The sequence below is a fragment of the Mercenaria mercenaria genome, chromosome 1, assembly GCF_021730395.1.
Source record: "Mercenaria mercenaria strain notata chromosome 1, MADL_Memer_1, whole genome shotgun sequence".
Classification (NCBI taxonomy): Eukaryota; Metazoa; Mollusca; class Bivalvia; order Venerida; family Veneridae; genus Mercenaria; species Mercenaria mercenaria.
This window is the reverse complement of record NC_069361.1, coordinates 34,263,406-34,280,838: the sequence shown is the minus strand read 5'-3', so window position 1 is coordinate 34,280,838 and position 17,433 is coordinate 34,263,406. Positions and strand designations below refer to the sequence as shown.

General features: G+C 36.0%; 1 protein-coding gene across 2 annotated transcripts in view; it reads left to right on the top strand.

Annotated features, from left to right (window-relative positions):
- LOC123542200 (CLK4-associating serine/arginine rich protein-like) overlaps nt 1-17,433 on the top strand; it is a 90,646-nt gene that overhangs the window by 19,129 nt on the left and 54,084 nt on the right. For both annotated transcript variants that reach the window (XM_053543994.1, XM_053544003.1), the window contains exons 8-14: nt 240-336; nt 3,204-3,282; nt 3,750-3,823; nt 5,906-5,947; nt 8,911-9,096; nt 9,685-10,161; nt 16,167-16,307. In XM_053543994.1, the coding sequence (XP_053399969.1) occupies nt 240-336; nt 3,204-3,282; nt 3,750-3,823; nt 5,906-5,947; nt 8,911-9,096; nt 9,685-10,161; nt 16,167-16,307 (1,096 nt within the window). The remainder of the gene's footprint in view (nt 1-239; nt 337-3,203; nt 3,283-3,749; nt 3,824-5,905; nt 5,948-8,910; nt 9,097-9,684; nt 10,162-16,166; nt 16,308-17,433) is intronic.

Genomic DNA, 17,433 nt, shown 5'->3' with positions numbered 1-17,433 from the left:
ATCATGATCAGCCTGCACATCTGTGCAGTCTAATCATGATCTGCACTGTTTGCCATTCAGTCAGTATGTTTTTGGTAAGCACCCCTTTTCGAAATTGAAAGATGGACAAGTTCATTACAGAAATTTAGCAGGATAAGGGTTAATAGGGTAAATAAAGCTGCTGACCATGAAATCACTACGTAAAGCATACACAAGAATTACACTGTGTACAGAAATTTACATGTTACTTTTGTTTGCAGATATTGTGATAGATGTAGATACCCTCAATGATGACCAGATACAGCAGTTTAATATATGTGGTACTGCTTATGGCATGGGAAAGCAGGACTACATCAAGTAAGTATCGTTGGATATGTTTATTTGTTATTGGAATTTTAGCCCAAAATTACAGGACTGTTGACATTGTTTCAGCTGTTTCTATTAGGAATGGAGGATAGAAAAACTGTAAGCTAGAGCATGTAGGAGGTAGTCAGTATGCTTCTTCTAAAACATTGTTCAGGATTTTTATTGTCTCTAAAAAGCAATTAAGGTAACTGTTTCGATGTTCCTCAATGAGTCAATGTATTTAGTTCATTGAACATATTATTTAATTTTTTTTAACTCACCAGAGACCTTTTATGTCCCTTCAGAAAAAGTATTCAAATTATTCCAGTTTTTCAAAAAAAATGGCTGCAAGTGCTGAAATTAAAAAAAAAAACAACCTTCAGCACTGCTGGTCTTATTATGTCTCCCCCAGGAGACATATTGTTTTTGCCCTGTCCGTCCGTCCGTCTGTCCGTCCGTCCATCCGTACGTCACACTTCATTTCCGAGCAATAACTGGAGAACCATTTGACCTAGAACCTTCAAACTTCATAGGGTTGTAGGGCTGCTGGAGTAGACGACCCCTATTGTTTTTGGGGTCACTCCGTCAAAGGTCAAGGTCACAGGGGCCTGAACATTGAAAACCATTTCCGATCAATAACTAGAGAACCACTTGACCCAGAATGTTGAAACTTCATAGGATGATTGGTCATGAAGAGTAGATGACCCCTATTGATTTTGGGGTCACTCCGTCAAAGGTCAAGGTCACAGCTGCCTGAACATGGAAAACCATTTCCGATCAATAACTAGAGAACCACTTGACCCAGAATGTTGAAACTTCATAGGATGATTGATCATGAAGAGTAGATGACCCCTATTGATTTTGGGGTCACTCCGTCAAAGGTCAAGGTCACAGGGGCCTGAACATTGAAAACCATTTCCGATCAATAACTAGAGAACCACTTGACCCAGAATGTTGAAACTTCATAGGATGATTGGTCATAAAGAGTAATTGACCCCTATTGATTTTGGGGTCACTCCATCAAAGGTCAAGGTCACAGGGGCCTGAACATGGAAAACCATTTCCGATCAATAACTAGAGAACCACTTGACCCAGAATGTTGAAACTTCATAGGATGATTGTACATGCAAAGTAGATGAACCCTATCGATTTTGGGGTCACTCCATTAAAGGTCAAGGTCACAGGGGCCTGAACATTGAAAACCATTTCCGGTCAGTAACTTGAGAACCACTTGACCCAGAATGATGAAACTTCATAGGATGATTGGTCATGCAGAGTAGATGACCCCCTAACGATTTTAGGGTCACTCTGTTAAAGGTCAAGGCCACAGGGGCCTGAACATGGAAAACCATTTCCAATCAATAACTTGAGAACCTCTCGACCCAGAATGTTAAAACTTCATAGGATGATTGTTCATGCAGAGTAAATGACCCCTATTGTTTTTGGGGCCACTCCATTAAAGGTCAAGGTCACAGGGGCCTGAACATTGATAACCAGTTCTGATCAATAACTTGAGAACCACTTGACCCAGAATGTTGAAACTTCATAGGAAGATTGAACATGCAGAGTAGATGACCGCTATTGATTTTGGGGTCAGTCTGTTAAAGGTCAAGGTCACAGTGGCCTGTTCATGTAAAATCATTTTTTGGAAATAACTTGAGAACCACTTGACCTACAATGTTGAAACTTAATAGGATGATTGGACATGCAGAGTAGATGACCCCTATTTATTTTGAGGTCACTTGATCAAAGGTCAAGGTCACAGGAGCCTGAACAGTGACTTGAGAACCACTAGGCCAAGAGTGTTGAATTTAGCGGGATGACTGGACATGCCAAGTAGATGATCCCTATTGCAGCCAACCATCAGTGTCTCTTTGATTTTTGCTCCTGACCCCTATTGACTTCTTGCCTATAGGACTTTGAATTGGGGGAGACATGCGCTTTTTTACAAAAGCATTTTCTAGTTTTAAAATAATTTCATAGAAATATTCTGTTTGTGACCTTTTACAAAGTTTGTTCAAATTATTCTGACATGTCAGAAACAGGCCACCAAGGATTATGATCACTTAACTAAGTGTGTGTATAGTGACAGTTTTATAATCTGCTAGTTGAAATTTTAGAACTATTTCACATGGTTGATTCAAAGGTGATCATCCACAAAGATTGATTAAATTATTCTGACTTGAAAAAAAATTTGCTTTCAGTTGGCATAGACACTTTTCCCGTACATGTATATTGTGGAAACTCTCCTTGTCAGAAACTTATGGCCTGAATTCATATTAACTTTACAGGAATAATCCTTGGGTGACTGTCAACTAAGATTGTTCAAACTATTCTGATTTGTCAAAAAAAACATTATATAGGGGGGCATTTTTCCCAGTATGTGTATAGTGAAAACTATAAAAAAAAATCTTGTCAGAGACTGCTGGCCAAATTTGAAAATAATTTTAGACAAATGATCCTTGGGAGACCCTTTACTTAGGTAACATTGTTCTGATTCATAGAAACAAAACATGCCAGCCTGAGCTAAAAATCTTTAAATAACATCTCCACCTGAAGCGTTTGTCCAATTTAAAAACAATTTTGCACATGTTTTTTGGGTGAGCTGTGCAGTGTTCAAATTTTTCTGATTCTTTGAAAAACATTGCTGCTAGCATGGTAAATTTCGCCTTTATGTATATACTTGTAGTTGGAAATTCATAAATCTTGTCAGAAACTGCCGGCCCAAGTTTGAAATAATTTCACTGGAATGTTTTTGAATGATGCTCTACCATTACCAAGGTTGTTTATGATGTATGGCCAGGACTTCAGTCACTATATTGTATAATCCAGATTAACATGCAACATTATGTAGCTTGGATATTTTTAACGATTTTCAGATATTTACATCGAGACAAAGATGAGCAAGAAGCTCTTAAGCAGGCCAAATTACTGGAAGAGGAAAAGGCACAGTTTGCTGTAAGTAAAATTTAATAGGTTTTAAGGGATCTAACTCAGTTTACAGGGAGTTTTCTTCTTTGTAGTTGAGGAAAGATTCCACTGGCAGTATTTCAGGCACAGATGGGCACCTGAGGAGAACCACCAGCCTATTGCAAGCTGCTCACAGCAAAAAATATAAAAATAGAAATATTGATTTTGGATTAATTTTTCAAACATTTTTATTAATTTTTTTGTAGACTTTCATATTGAATCTCTGTCTACCATTAAGCATCATGTTAAGTCTACCTAATGATATAGCAGGTAAGAAAATCCAACAATATAAGCATAAAAATGACCATGAATGACCATTTCATTTAAGTTACTTCTACATAGATAGAGGTGATTTCAAACCATGAAAAAGCACTCCGTATTTAAATTAAATGTCTTAACATTTAATTGCATGTTTTGAAAATATCTTATATACAGTATTGTTGTCTTAATTTTAGGGCAGAAAGTCAAGAAGAGAGAGGAGAATTTACAAGGAAAAGAGACTTGCTGGTAGAAAGCTTAGTCCTCCTAGGTAACTACTATACCATAATTGATGATAAGGTCCAGGGTTTGTATTCATTAACAGTTAAAGTAAGAAGTTACTATATGTACTTCAAATGCCATATATATATTTGTCAAATAGGGGAAGTTATTTTGGTAAAGAGAGCACTGATTCATGTTGGGATGTTATTTGGGGGGGGGGGGGGAAGTGCACTGATTCATATGGGAGAACTTATTTGGGTAAAGAGCACTGATTCATATGGGGAAGATAATTTTGTTAAAGAGAGTACTGTTACAAAATGCAGCTGCAGTAGGTAAGTAAATAGATGAACAGAAGTTATAAACTGTGTTAGGAAACCAGTCTCAGAACGTGACCACGCTATTGATCAATTTCAAATTTATGCTCAGAAAAATCCAGTAAGTTGATGGAGATTTTGACTGGTCTCAAAAACTTGGACCCTGGCCTTAGTATTAATGGTAAATATATAAACTGAAATGCTGTTAGTATAAATGGTAAATATATAAACTTAAATGCTGTTGAAAAAAAGCATAAACAAAGAGGGATTTTGAGACTGTAAAACTTCTGTTTTAATCAGTTTCGTACTAAATGGTAATAAATACTGCAGATGTGTAAAAGTTTTTACAGATCACATTACTGAGGTTTTGCTTTAGGCCATTTAGTTTTACTTTGATGAATTGTTAATGTGGTTCCATCAATCACATTAGTGTCAGAATGTTCCCATTTAGTGTTGCTGAATTTGTGTCTGTAGTGATGAAGCTATCGCTTTCTGTTCAAAAGGGCATTGTAGATGCACGCATATCACTTCTCCTGCTTATACCACAGAAAAGGAAATAAACTTTCTATATAAAAAAAATGTTTTGCATTACTAGGAGAGTGATATTTTTCACACAAGTGATCACGGTGGAGTAACTAGGTACAGAATAGAAATTTTGTTGAATCTGTCTAACATTTTTCAATCAGAATGATGATTTAATCTTTTCTTCTAGTAGATCAATAACCCTTAGTGTTCTTGATTTATGGTCTTTTATTAAAGAGAGATGTCATGAAACAGGTTCTTTTCTAGATTAAAGGGGAAAAAGACATCAGTTTATTAAAGAGAATCTTGCTTTAAAGGCATTAAATTTCAGTATGTGATTTTTGCAAAAAATATGGGACAATCCATTCGGACATTAAGTCGTAACTTATTCTGTATAGAGCAAGTGGTAAAATTTTTGAAGTTGCAGAGGTCCACAAATTATTATTTGAGCCGTGCCATGAGAAAACCAACATAGTGGGTTTGCGACCAGCATGGATCCAGACCAGCCTGCGCATCCGCGCAGTCTGGTCAGGCTCCATGCTGTTCGCTTTTAAGGCCTATTGGATTTGGAGAAACTGTTAGCGAACAGCATGGATCCTGACCAGACTGCGCAGATGCGCAGGCTGGTCTGGATCCTTGCTGGTCGCAAAGCCACTATGTTGGTTTTCTCATGGCACGGCTCATTTATTCTAATGATAAATCCGGCTGATCAGAGTAGTTATTCCAGAGTTATATGCCCTTGATTTATCAAAAATGCAACAGTTCACTGTGTTTATGCTTGAGCGTCTCCATTTTTAACCAATCCTAATCATATTTACACCGAATACTGTTACTAATGAGGTGTGTTTTAGATATGAATATAGGTCAGATCAGATTAATAGAGTGAGAGTTATTTGCCCTTGAATTATCAAAAGTTGCCATATTTGCTGAGTTGTGTGCTTTTGCTTCAGTAATCCATGTAACATTTACAGGAATAGTAACCTTTGTAATACACACACATACATAATTATAACTAATACAATGACATTTATTTCTGCAAATAAAGTAGAGGTGTTATCAAACAGCCAGTGTTGTATCTAGGTTACCCGGTAGTACCGTATTGAATAGTTTCAAGTTGAAGTACTTGGCTCTTATTATTTTCAGGAGTTTTGAAATAAATCACAATTTTTTTATGGGTGATAAGAATTCCTTCACAGTTAATTAAAAACTTTCCAAAAACAAGTGGATAGAAAAGATAGTGCATGAAAAAATATCTGAATATTCATTTAAATATCTAAATCTTTTTTACATTTCAGCTATGCAGCTAGGGATAGTCCAAAATATGAGCCATATAGAAAGTATGTCATTTGTTTTATAATAAAATGGTTTTTTGTTATCATTGATTGATCAGTGTCATTTACAGCTATTCTTTCATAGATGGAATGAAAATTTTCCAATACTTACAATTTCTTGTCAGTTTGAAAATAAGCTTTAAACATGAACAGCTGGAAATATGTGCCTATGAATTATTGCATTAATGTAGTGTCAGCATTTTAATATGCTTTTTGTGCCCCCCCCCCATGAGTGGTGGGGGCATATAGATTTGCTCTTGTCCGTCCGTCCATCCGTCCTTCCGAAAATGTTGTGTCGCGCCTAGCTCAAAAGTATTTGACGTAGAGTCACAAAACTTTACAGGAATGTTGGTCAGCATGTGTAGTTGTGCACCTGGGGTTTCACGTCCGGATTCATTTAGTTGTGTAGGAGTTATGGCCTCTGACTTTGTAAAAATTGGTCTTTTTAATGATGTGTCACGCCTAGCTCCAAAAGTATTTGAATAGAGTCACAAATTTAGAATTTTTGGCAGCATGTGTAAGTTGTGCACTTGGTTCCGTATTTAAGTTCCATCAGTCGGTAGGAGTTATGGCCTGATTAGTAAAATATTGGGATTTTATGTGTGTTGCCTAGCTCAAAGTATTGACAAGAGTCACAAGTTACAGGATTTTCAGTTGTGCAGTTGTGCACTGGGTTAGTCCGGATTCATTCAGTCATGTAGGAGTTATGCCCTGATTATTTTGTTTTTAGCTCACCTGTCACAAAGTGACAAGGTGAGCTTTTGTGATCGCGCAGTGTCCGTCGTCCGTGCGTACGTACCACTATAGAGGTCACATTTTTCATGGGATCTTTATGAAAGTTGGTCAGAATGTTCATCTTGATGATATCTAGGTCAAGTTTGAAACTTGGTCACGTGCCTTCAAAAACTAGGTCAGTAGGTCTAAAAATAGAAAAACCTTGTGACCTCTCTGGAGGCCATATATTTTACAAGATCTTCATGAAAATTGGTCAGAACGTTCACCTTGTTGATATCTAGATCAAGTTCGAAAGTGGGTCACGTGCCCTCAAAAACTAGGTCAGTAGGTCAAATAATAGAAAAACCTTGTGACCTCTCTAAAGGCCATACTTTTCATGGGATCTGTATGAAAGTTGGTCTGAATGTACATCTTGATGATATCTAGGTCAAGTTCGAAAGTGGGTCACATGCGATCAAAAACTAGGTCAGTAGGTCTAAAAATAGAAAAACGTTGTGACCTCTCTGGAGGCCATATATTTCATGAGATCTTCATGAAAATTGGTCAGAATGTTCACCTTGATGATATCTAGGTCAAGTTCGAAACTGGGTCACGTGCCATCAAAAACTAGGTCAGTAGAACAAATAATAGAAAAACCTTGTGACCTCTCTAGAGGCCATATTTTTCATGGGATCTGTATGAAAGTTGGTCTGAATGTTCATCTTGATGATATCTATGTCAAGTTTAAAAGTGGGTCACGTGCCATCAAAACTAGGTCAGTAGGTCAAATAATAGAAAAACCTTGTGACCTCTCTAAAGGCCATATTTTTCATGGGATCTGTTTGAAAAATGGTTTGAATGTTCATCTTGATGATATCTAGGTCAAGTTCGAAACAGGATCATGTGCCATCAAAAACTAGGTCAGTAGGTCTAAAAAATGAAAAACCTTGTGACCTCTCTAGAGGCCATACTTGTGAATGGATCTCCATAAAAATTGGTCAGAATGTTCACCTTGATGATATCTAGGTCAACTTTGAAACTGGGTCACGTGCCATAAAAAACTAGGTCAGTAGGTCAAATAATAAAAAAAACCTTGTGACCTGTCTAGAGGCCATACTTTTCATGGGATCTGTATGAAATTTGGTCTGAATGTTCATCTTGATGATATCTATGTCAAGTTTGAAACTGGGTCAACTGCGGTCAAAAACTAGGTCAGTAGGTCTAAAATTATTAAAATCTTTTGACCTCTCTAGAGGCCATATTTTTCAATGGATCTTCATGAAAATTTATCTGAATGCTTACCTTGATGATATCTAGGTCAGTTTTGAAACTGGGTCACGTGCGGTCAAAAACAAGGCCAGTAGGTATAAAAATAGAAAAACCTTGTGACCTCTCTAGAGGCCATATTTTTCATGAGATCTTCATGAAAATTAGTGAGAATGTTCACCTTGATGCTATCTAGATAAAGTTAAAAACAGGGTCACGTACCTTCGAAAACTAGGTCAATAGGTAAAATAATAGAAAAACCTTCTGACCTCTCTAGAGACCATATTTTTCAATGGATCTTCATGAAAATTGGTCAGAATTTTTATCTTGATAATATCTAGGTCAAGTTCAAAACTGGGTCACATGAGCTCAAAAACTAGGTCACTATGTCAAATAATAGAAAAAAACGACGTCATACTCAAAACTGGGTCATGTGGGAAGAGGTGAGCGATTCAGGACCATCATGGTCCTCTTGTTTAAGTTTTTTCATTACACAAGACCAGACTTCTTGTCCAGACTTACTCAAAAAAAGAAAAGTTTGTGAAACATGTATGTTAAAATGTACTTGACCTAGAATCATAAAACATTATAGGATTGTTTTATAGCCTGTGAAGTGTTCTCTTTAGGATTTTACTCAGCTAGGCCAGAGTTGTGGCTAACTAAGTGAAAAATACACATAAGGTTTTTAAAAGTTTGTGTTGCAAACATCTTAAAAATTATTTAACCTGAGTCATAAAACCATGTTACAGTGGCAGGAGCGGGGTGGGGTGGGCACCTGTGTCATATGGACACACATCTAGTTGATATCTATACTTATAGATTAACTTCCTCTTTAACACTGTGACACATATTTTTATATAAGTACTATATCACAATTTTATTTATTGTGCCTGCCTGCTTTTGGTCGTTGGTGTATGTAGCATGCAAGTATTCTTCCACTGCTTTAGATAATCTCATTGTATCAATAGTCGTTTCCTTTTCTACTTCAGGTCTACTTCAAGATCGAGATCCCGCTCCTTAACCCCGCCACGTAGACGCCGCAAGATGTATATAACCAGTTTCGGGGACAATGAAAGTGATGAAGGCGATGGTGTGGTGCAGGGCCCCGCCCTACCACCAGGTTTTGGAGGGACTTCTGAAACTGAAAGTACAAACCAGAAACCTTCAGCTTCATGGTCGGTGTCACTGCTCTTCTTGTTTCTGTCCATCATCCAAGGGAGTGCTTGATTAAAAAGGGAGTGCTTGATTAAATAGGGAGAATAGTATAGTATAAAGAACATGCTCTACAATGTTTGACTCTTAACAGGGGAATTTCGCCAATCTTGAACCAGTTTATGAAACATTTTGTTAAAAATGACTTGTCATTGAATGATGACCTCCAGAATAGAAACAAATTACATTCATGTGACTGACAGCATTTTGTGTTGTGATAACTGTCACATGACAAGAGAAAGGGTAAGAAGGAAAACAGTCCTGTATCTTGGTAAAGTTGTAATTAAAAAAATAGCTGAACAGCAGTTTGAAATAGAAAAGGAATTTGCAAGAGAAAAATGGTTGTATGTCTAACACATTTTGATATACATGTATGTCGGTCTGTTCTGTATGTAAACAGATGCTTTATGGTATGAAAGGTATATATAAAATTATATTTTCTTCAGGCACCAGAACTAAATGAAAAATTATTAGTTTGTAATAAGTTTCATCTCTCTGATTGTTATATGTTATGTGCATCTTTTAAATACTGTATTTTCTATTTTGTGCAGGGACAGCAAATCGAAGAAAGAATCAATTCGGAAAAGACTAGGCAAGTCTTTAAGCAGAGAATCATCTCCAAGAAGTAGAGATATAGAATATAGCAAGCGAAGGTCACGTTCAAGGTCAAAAGAACGTAAATACAGGTCAAGGTCACGGGGTCGTCGATCAAGCTCATGGTCAAGAGACAGGTATTCAAGAGACAGAAGATCTAGAGATAGAAATCAGAGGTCAAGGTCACGTGAAAGATGGCAACGTTCAAGAGATAGAAGGTCATCAGATCATTCAAGGGGTCGAAGGTCACGAGAAAGATCAAAAGGGTATAGATCAAGATCTAGAGGTAGAAAATCTAGGTCAAATGAGAGAAAATCTGATGTAAACCGATTTGGAAGGGGAAGGTCAAGGTCACGATCAAGAAGCAGGCGACGATCATCATCTTCATCTAGATCTAGTTCAAAATCATCAAGAGATTCCCGATCAAAATCCAGGTATGTTTTAAATTTTTGTTGCAAAGGAGTAATACCACAGTAGCATGATTGTAGGATTACATTGTCTGACTCATTGCGTTGATACCCAAAAATATGTAAGATATTACAGTTCCGTTTAAAAGCAAAGTACTGGCTTGAATTCCAGTAAGCATTCATCAAGTGTGGGTGGCATAATCAGATTTTCAAGAGTCAAGATCAGCTTTTCAGAAATCAAGCTATATTGTTTTAACTGCAACTTTCACAGACTTTATCTAAAACAAGTACATTAGTCTCCATGCAAGCTTACAAGAAAACAAAACACTTAAATATAATTTATGTACAAAAAAACAAGCAAGTGTACTAAAGTACAATACAACAATATATCTCAATAATTTTGTTTCTTCCATTTCTAACCACTCATATTCACTAAGCCGTTCAGTTCTGAACTTGCGTTTAATTTTAGAATTGGGTGTTTTAGCATCACTAACATCATTGTCATTCGTAGAACATTTGGTTGGCATACCACACACACCGTCATTAGAACATTTCTGACCACATACAGATTCTAAATCAAATAGTTTTCTTTGAGCCATAGTGTCACAAAATACTCAAGAAAAGTTCATAAAAGGACAAAATTACCACTTTTTCAAAACATAAGTCGAAACGTTTTTGAGAACTAAATGGAAGTGAACCTAATTTTTTGCATCCAGATAATAACGGTATAAAAATGTGCTTAAAATAATCAAATATGTGTAAATGTATTGAATTGGAAAAAAATGTAAAGATCAGTTGATTTCTCCTAATTATCGAACCAACAAACCTTTCATTATTGTCACCAACCTTTCATTGTACCCCCTCTGTATACCGCTAATTAACAAGTTGTACAAACACAATAATAGGCTGCTCATCTACGCATTGTTTATCAGTTAACTTTTACACATTGATCAATAAACACCTTTGATAATGACGGACATAATTGTACTAAATAAAAACCGCAAGATGACATGATGAGGGGATCGGCGCGTGGTGTGATTGACATCTGTCGGTAGCTAATTAATATACGATGCTCCACCTACTGCCATACTTCTGCTTGTGGCAGCAACAAAATATTGAAATTCACCGGGATTTTGATTGACAAGGGGCAGAACATTCGAACTCAAGAAGCATCAAAGAAAATTTCACGGGTTAAGCGGACGCATGGGACATTCTTTGTGGGGGTCAAATACGAGTTTTTCTCGATTTTCGCAGGTCAAAACCCGGAACCTCTGGTCTACCAAATGCTCTGATATATACATACTTTTTGGGACTTTCATGTCGTGGAAAAATCATTGAATATGGCCAGTATAAGTTTTGACAAACCCTGTAAAGTAAACAAATTGCATAGTTATTAGACAGTGAAGTGTTGAAATTTTAATCAATAACCACCAGCCAGTAGCTAAGGAATTGATTTGCTGAAATATGAAACTGACAGTATAAATATAAACTCGAAAGTTTTCTTTGAACAAGGTAACATCTCTCTTAAAGAGATTCCTAAAAAGAGTCAAACTCTACAATGTTTTTAATACTTTATGGCATGCCATTGGGTACATGTTCATTGAAGTGGGAAGACCTTAATATGTGCCAGTTTTCTTATAAATCAAGGGCTGCGAATGATAAAAGTCTATGAATGTGCTGTTTCATAGACCACTTCCTTGTGTAAAAGAATTTTTTGTGTACAGATAAATTCTTAACTTTTTAGAACTTATTTCTACTTCTGCCTATAATTATATGGTTAAATGATAAAATAGGGTGAAATTTTACTTGTCTGTATTGGCATTGGAACAAGCTGGGCAAGTTGGATAATTGATTTTGACACCAATGATTACAGAAGAATTTTTCTAAAGATTGCAATTTTGATCCATAGGCTGGTGAATTTACAGAAGGAAAAGTTATTTTTTTCCTTCCCCTGATGGTCATTGGAGGATGTGGTAGGGGGTTGGACGTGGGGATAAAATTGTCCGTTGCTTACCAAAAACAAGTTTGTATTGATAAGGAATGCAAGAGAGATTGGCTGCAGTTACATTTCTGAAATACATCTAGAAGAGTATTTCTGAAGGGAATGCTGTATCACTAAGTAGCCTTTCTGTTTGTACATGAACCTATTCACTTTTCCCCTCTACATGGAGTCAAGCAACCTGTATTAAACTTACACATTGGGTATTCCACATTATCGTTATGTAGGGCTGTCATCGATAGAAACAATATCGATGTATCAACGATATTTTTTTGTCGATCGATTATCGATTCCTATTTTCAAAAATCGATATTTTACAGAGAGAAAAAACTACCCAAATAAACACTCAGACCCTAAAAAACAACTAAAGTTCACAAAGTTGTAAATTTGGATAAATGCAAAAAAGGAGTGAAGGCAAAATAAAAATGAAAGATGTTATTAATTTTTATGTATTTCTTTTATTTCATAAATACAAATACAACACAATCAAACAGAAATATGGAAAGTAGGCAATAAAACTTAAAATATTATTTACAGGAAGGTATATAGTATGCATATGAACAAATAGGTCGTTAATCTAACTTAATAATCAATATATCGATGTATCGTCGATATTTGTCTTCAAATATATTGGTATCGTCGATACGCCTAAGATCCAATCAATGACAGCCCTATCGTTATGGAGCCATTTTTGAGTCGGCTAAAGGCTGAAAGCCTTTTGACGAGTCCTTGCTGTTCAGCGATTCTCTAAATGGACCGAATAACACGTGAAGGGATGTAGTTCCATTAGATTTCTCAAATTTCAAACAGTTCACTGCATGAATGAAGTTAAGTTGTGTCAATTCCCTTTGCTATGACCAATATACGATGTAATCTGTCATATTTATAACTTGTAATTGTGCAATACTCGAATGTAACTCATTAAGTATAAATGTGCATTTTAAGAATTGCGCAGGCTTACAAAGCTTGCGTAACATCCAGCGAAAGACAAAAAAATAGTTCCACAGGGCTCCAGATAAGATGCGTATTAGCGTAAATTACATATAGAAATGATGCAAATACGCATGTCTAATAATTTCTAAGCGTATAAAAGCGTACATAAAATTACAGAAACGCACACAATGCTTTTTTAAAAACAAAATCTGAATCGTCTGGATGCGTTAGGTAACATAGCCGATCAGCCTTAATTCTCCCACATTGAACGTATGTGTATACACGCATCGTATGATTTCTATAAACTTTGCGTGGGTTGAATTTTGCAGTCAGTAAACGGATAAATTATCGGAAGAAGAAGCTCTTACTGGTTTGTTTAGTTACTACTGATATTAAAAATGATTTTAATTCTTATTTTTCGAGAAATAAACAAATCGGCGAAACATTAAATTGTATTTTCTTGTAGTTTTTGAAATCGAAAGTAGATCGTCTATGTTTGGCTGCTTTCACGAAACGAAACAACTTTTTTATGAAAAGATTTAAATAAGAGGTAATTCAACCGTAAACTTCAATGTCAGATACTGCCAATTGCTGCTAAATGTCTCCGTATCATCACAATTTGTAAAATATATTGTTGAAACTGGAGAAAAGTGTAATCGTATCCGGATATAATATTTTGGGTAAATATCGAGCTGTGTTATGAAATTTTAAGAAAAAAACTAAAAACAAACTGAAACTGGTAGATTATACTGTCAGTACATCAATCATTAGCAGACTCAGGCCCTTCAGGCCTTTGATTAGTTTCTTTTGCCAAAGTATCATATCACCTGCCAGAGCACCCTATCACTGCCACATTTCACATTATTGCAGCCTCCAACCTCCCTCCGCACACGTACTAAATTTTACTCTTTCCTCCTCTAATCTAAAACTTTGTTCATATATAATGACATCGCATATTGTATATTGAGAATGTATTCTTTCCTTGTGTGGTTGAAAGGTTAAGGTCACTGTCTTTGAATTGCTTGCTTTTCACTTTTGTTGGATGAACCCCTTCATGGAATGTAGAATTCTTTAATATGCAGAATCCATCCGTTTGATTTACAGAAAGTCGGTAGATCTATCCACTTGCCTGCTCATACTTGAAATGATGCAAGAAAGGGCATCTGCGATCTTCTGCCATGTTTGACATGAATAACATCTTATAACCAAAAAAATAAAAGAGTCTTATTACAACATGTAAAAAATTCAGTTATTTTTTACTTTCGTGCATTGTGTACAGATTACAGAAGCAAAACATTTACATTGATGCTGTCTTTCAGATAGATAGATATTTTTCCTTGAGATAAATAAATTATTCTCCTATGATAAATGGATAAATTTCCTTTCAAGAGATAAAAACATTTGTCCTTCTGATAAATGAATGAATGTCCTTAAGAGATATAATAATATATTATAGTATAGTGATTCTCCTATCGATAAAGAAATAATTCTCCTTGAGAAAAATGAAAAAAATTATATTTTCTGTAGTATTTGTATTGAACAGAAAAAGGACCGTTTATACGTAATACGTTTGATTTGTCCTGTCCACCGAAAGTGAAGTTTTATTGACTACCAACAAGGTTTGGTGATGCTGTCTTCCAGTGATACATAGATATGAGCCGCACCATGAGAAAACCAACATGGTGCATTTGTGACCAGCATGGATCCAGACCAGCCTGCGCATCTGCACAGTCCGGTCAGGATCCGTGCTGTTCGCTTTCAAAGCGTACGGCAATTTGAGAAACTGTTAGCAAACAGAATGGATCTTGGCCAGACTGCGCGGATGCACTATGTTGGTTTTCTCATGGCACGGCTCATTATAAGTAAAGAACTGTAACAGTTGGCCAAGCTCTAATATAAGCTGCATCATTAACAGCGACTTCAAAAACATGAACAAATCAGTCAAGCATGATGTCTTGTTAAATGAAATATTCTTAGACTACCATAATGCAGATTTTCCATATCCATTGCTTAATTGATAAAGGCATACACCTTAGACAGCATCAAAACAGTAAAGTAATTATCTAACCAGAACCCATTCTTTAGAACATAAAATAATGTATATAAGTATCATTGATTGAGTAAAATAAGCACATTTATGCAAATTGCCTAGAAATATACAAACTGTAGAGAAGCCATATGAGGTAAAATTTGATTTTTGTAATTTTTTCTGAAATTGACCTCTGATGAGAAAGCTGATCTTGAGTTTCGAATGTTGTAACACCTTCTTTTCATAAATTATTTCAAACCAGATATACCAGGCATGTGTAATAGAATAACGCATACAAAGTTATATCTATGTGGTCTTTGGACCAACAGTGGGCTGAACATTACCTTGGCCCAGGCAGTAGATGGTCTAACCCATTATACTGTAGGAACATAATCAATGAGCAAGCAACTTGTACATATGGGATATAAAAATCAATCTGCTGTGAGATGTACTGTTTATCAAATTGTGCTGTTTAACATGTAAAGTAGAATAGATACAACTTTGTGCAGTTTTTACAGCTTGTGAAAGAAAAGCTCAAGTTTCCTCTATTACAATACAAGGGAAGTAAGTATGTAGAGTTTTAGTTAGATTCACACACAGTTTTATGTTTCTTTACTTAAGAAATAATAAGTTCCCAAACGTGGTTTATCGTAGAATAACCCGAGTTTTGAGTTCTTGTGCATAAGAATATATCACGAAGGCCGTAGGCCTGAGAAGTATATTGTTTCGCATAAGAACGAAAAACTCGGGTTATTCTACGATAAATCACACTTGGGAACTTATTATTTCAATTCTAACACGACATACTAGTATCAACAGTGTTAGAAAAAATGGTAACTACTTTTTCAATTGGCTAAACACCTGGATCTGATGACGTCATTGCACGCGAGTGGTTTATTGCAGAATAACCCGAGATAGATTTTGTTCTACATGTATGTAGGTTATTTGCTGGTCGTGTTAGAGTGTTTATTTATCACACAAGTGGCAAGAAATTCAAATGTGAATTAATTTTAATTGATGGGTTCTTTGAAAAATTTGCACCAAAATTATGGCACTCTTGTTTTAATTCAGATCGCCAACTAAACCAGTAGTGAAGAGGTATCGACGTGAGTCTCTGTCCTCCAAAAGTTCGAGTGATTCGGATCACTCACCACCTAGAAAGTCAACATCAACCTCATACACTAGACCAAAATCTGGTGCTGCTGGATCCACGTAAGTTACATAACTAGCTACATCAGTCTCAGCGCCAGCCATTTTAACTTGGTAGAAGGAGCACAAGGGTGAAGAGTTTGATCCCAGGACAAGATGTCTGTTATCCATAATGATTTGATAAAAGACAGTGTGCAAGTAATTTGTCCTCCACTTATGACTCATGTGTTAAAGTTGTCAGTTACTTGTTATCCCCTGCCTAAGGTGGAGGGATATAGATTTGCCGTTGTCCGTCCAGCTGTTCCTCCATCCGTGCGTTTGTCTGTCTGATACAGAAAATGCTTATAATTTAAGTATTTTAGCTAGAATCACCAAACCTCATGTAATGATTATTAGCACTTGACTTTTGCTCTTTGCTGACATATAGTTTTATCCCCCAGTGATCCAGTAAAAGCAGAGTTTTTCCCTTGATTGGTAAGAAGTAGGGATTTTTGACTGTATCAAAATAACCTATGGATTGATCTTCATGAAACTTTACACATATCGGATCACAGTGGGCAGTTGTGCATATATATTTGATTGAGTTATGCCCCTTTTTTTGGCAAAGTTCTAATTAAGAGTCAAGCACTGAGAAAAGTCGAGCGTGCTGTCTTACGTAAAGCTCTTGTTGAAAATTACACCAGTTAAATACTCACTTTGATTGAATCAAAGAAACCAGTACATAATGAATCATTCAGAGTTTTTATATATGTAATTTGATATCTCAGTAACTACTTTTTGGAATGTACTGAAACTTCTCACACTAGCTCCCAGTGATGATATGACTTGCAAAGCACAGGACCAGTAACTCTATTTTGATTTTTACAAAGATATAGAATCTACGTCTTTTTGTATGTAAACTATTATCATAGTAACTGCTTGTGGGAATGGATTGAAACATCACACATTTGTTCCCTATGATATTAAGATGTCAAGAATAATTTCATTTTATTGTGCCATAAGTAATATTTTTGGTGTAATCTGTCATTTCATTAAGCATCAAAAGAGGGGAAAAGATCTGTGACTCGAAATTCTTGCCCCTTTCGTACTTGTTTATGTCTGTGTTTCCATTATTTTATTTTTCTGGTGCAAAGTCTTTTAAATAATAAAGCTTTACTGTCCCATGATAGCTTTTGTTTGATCACATTAT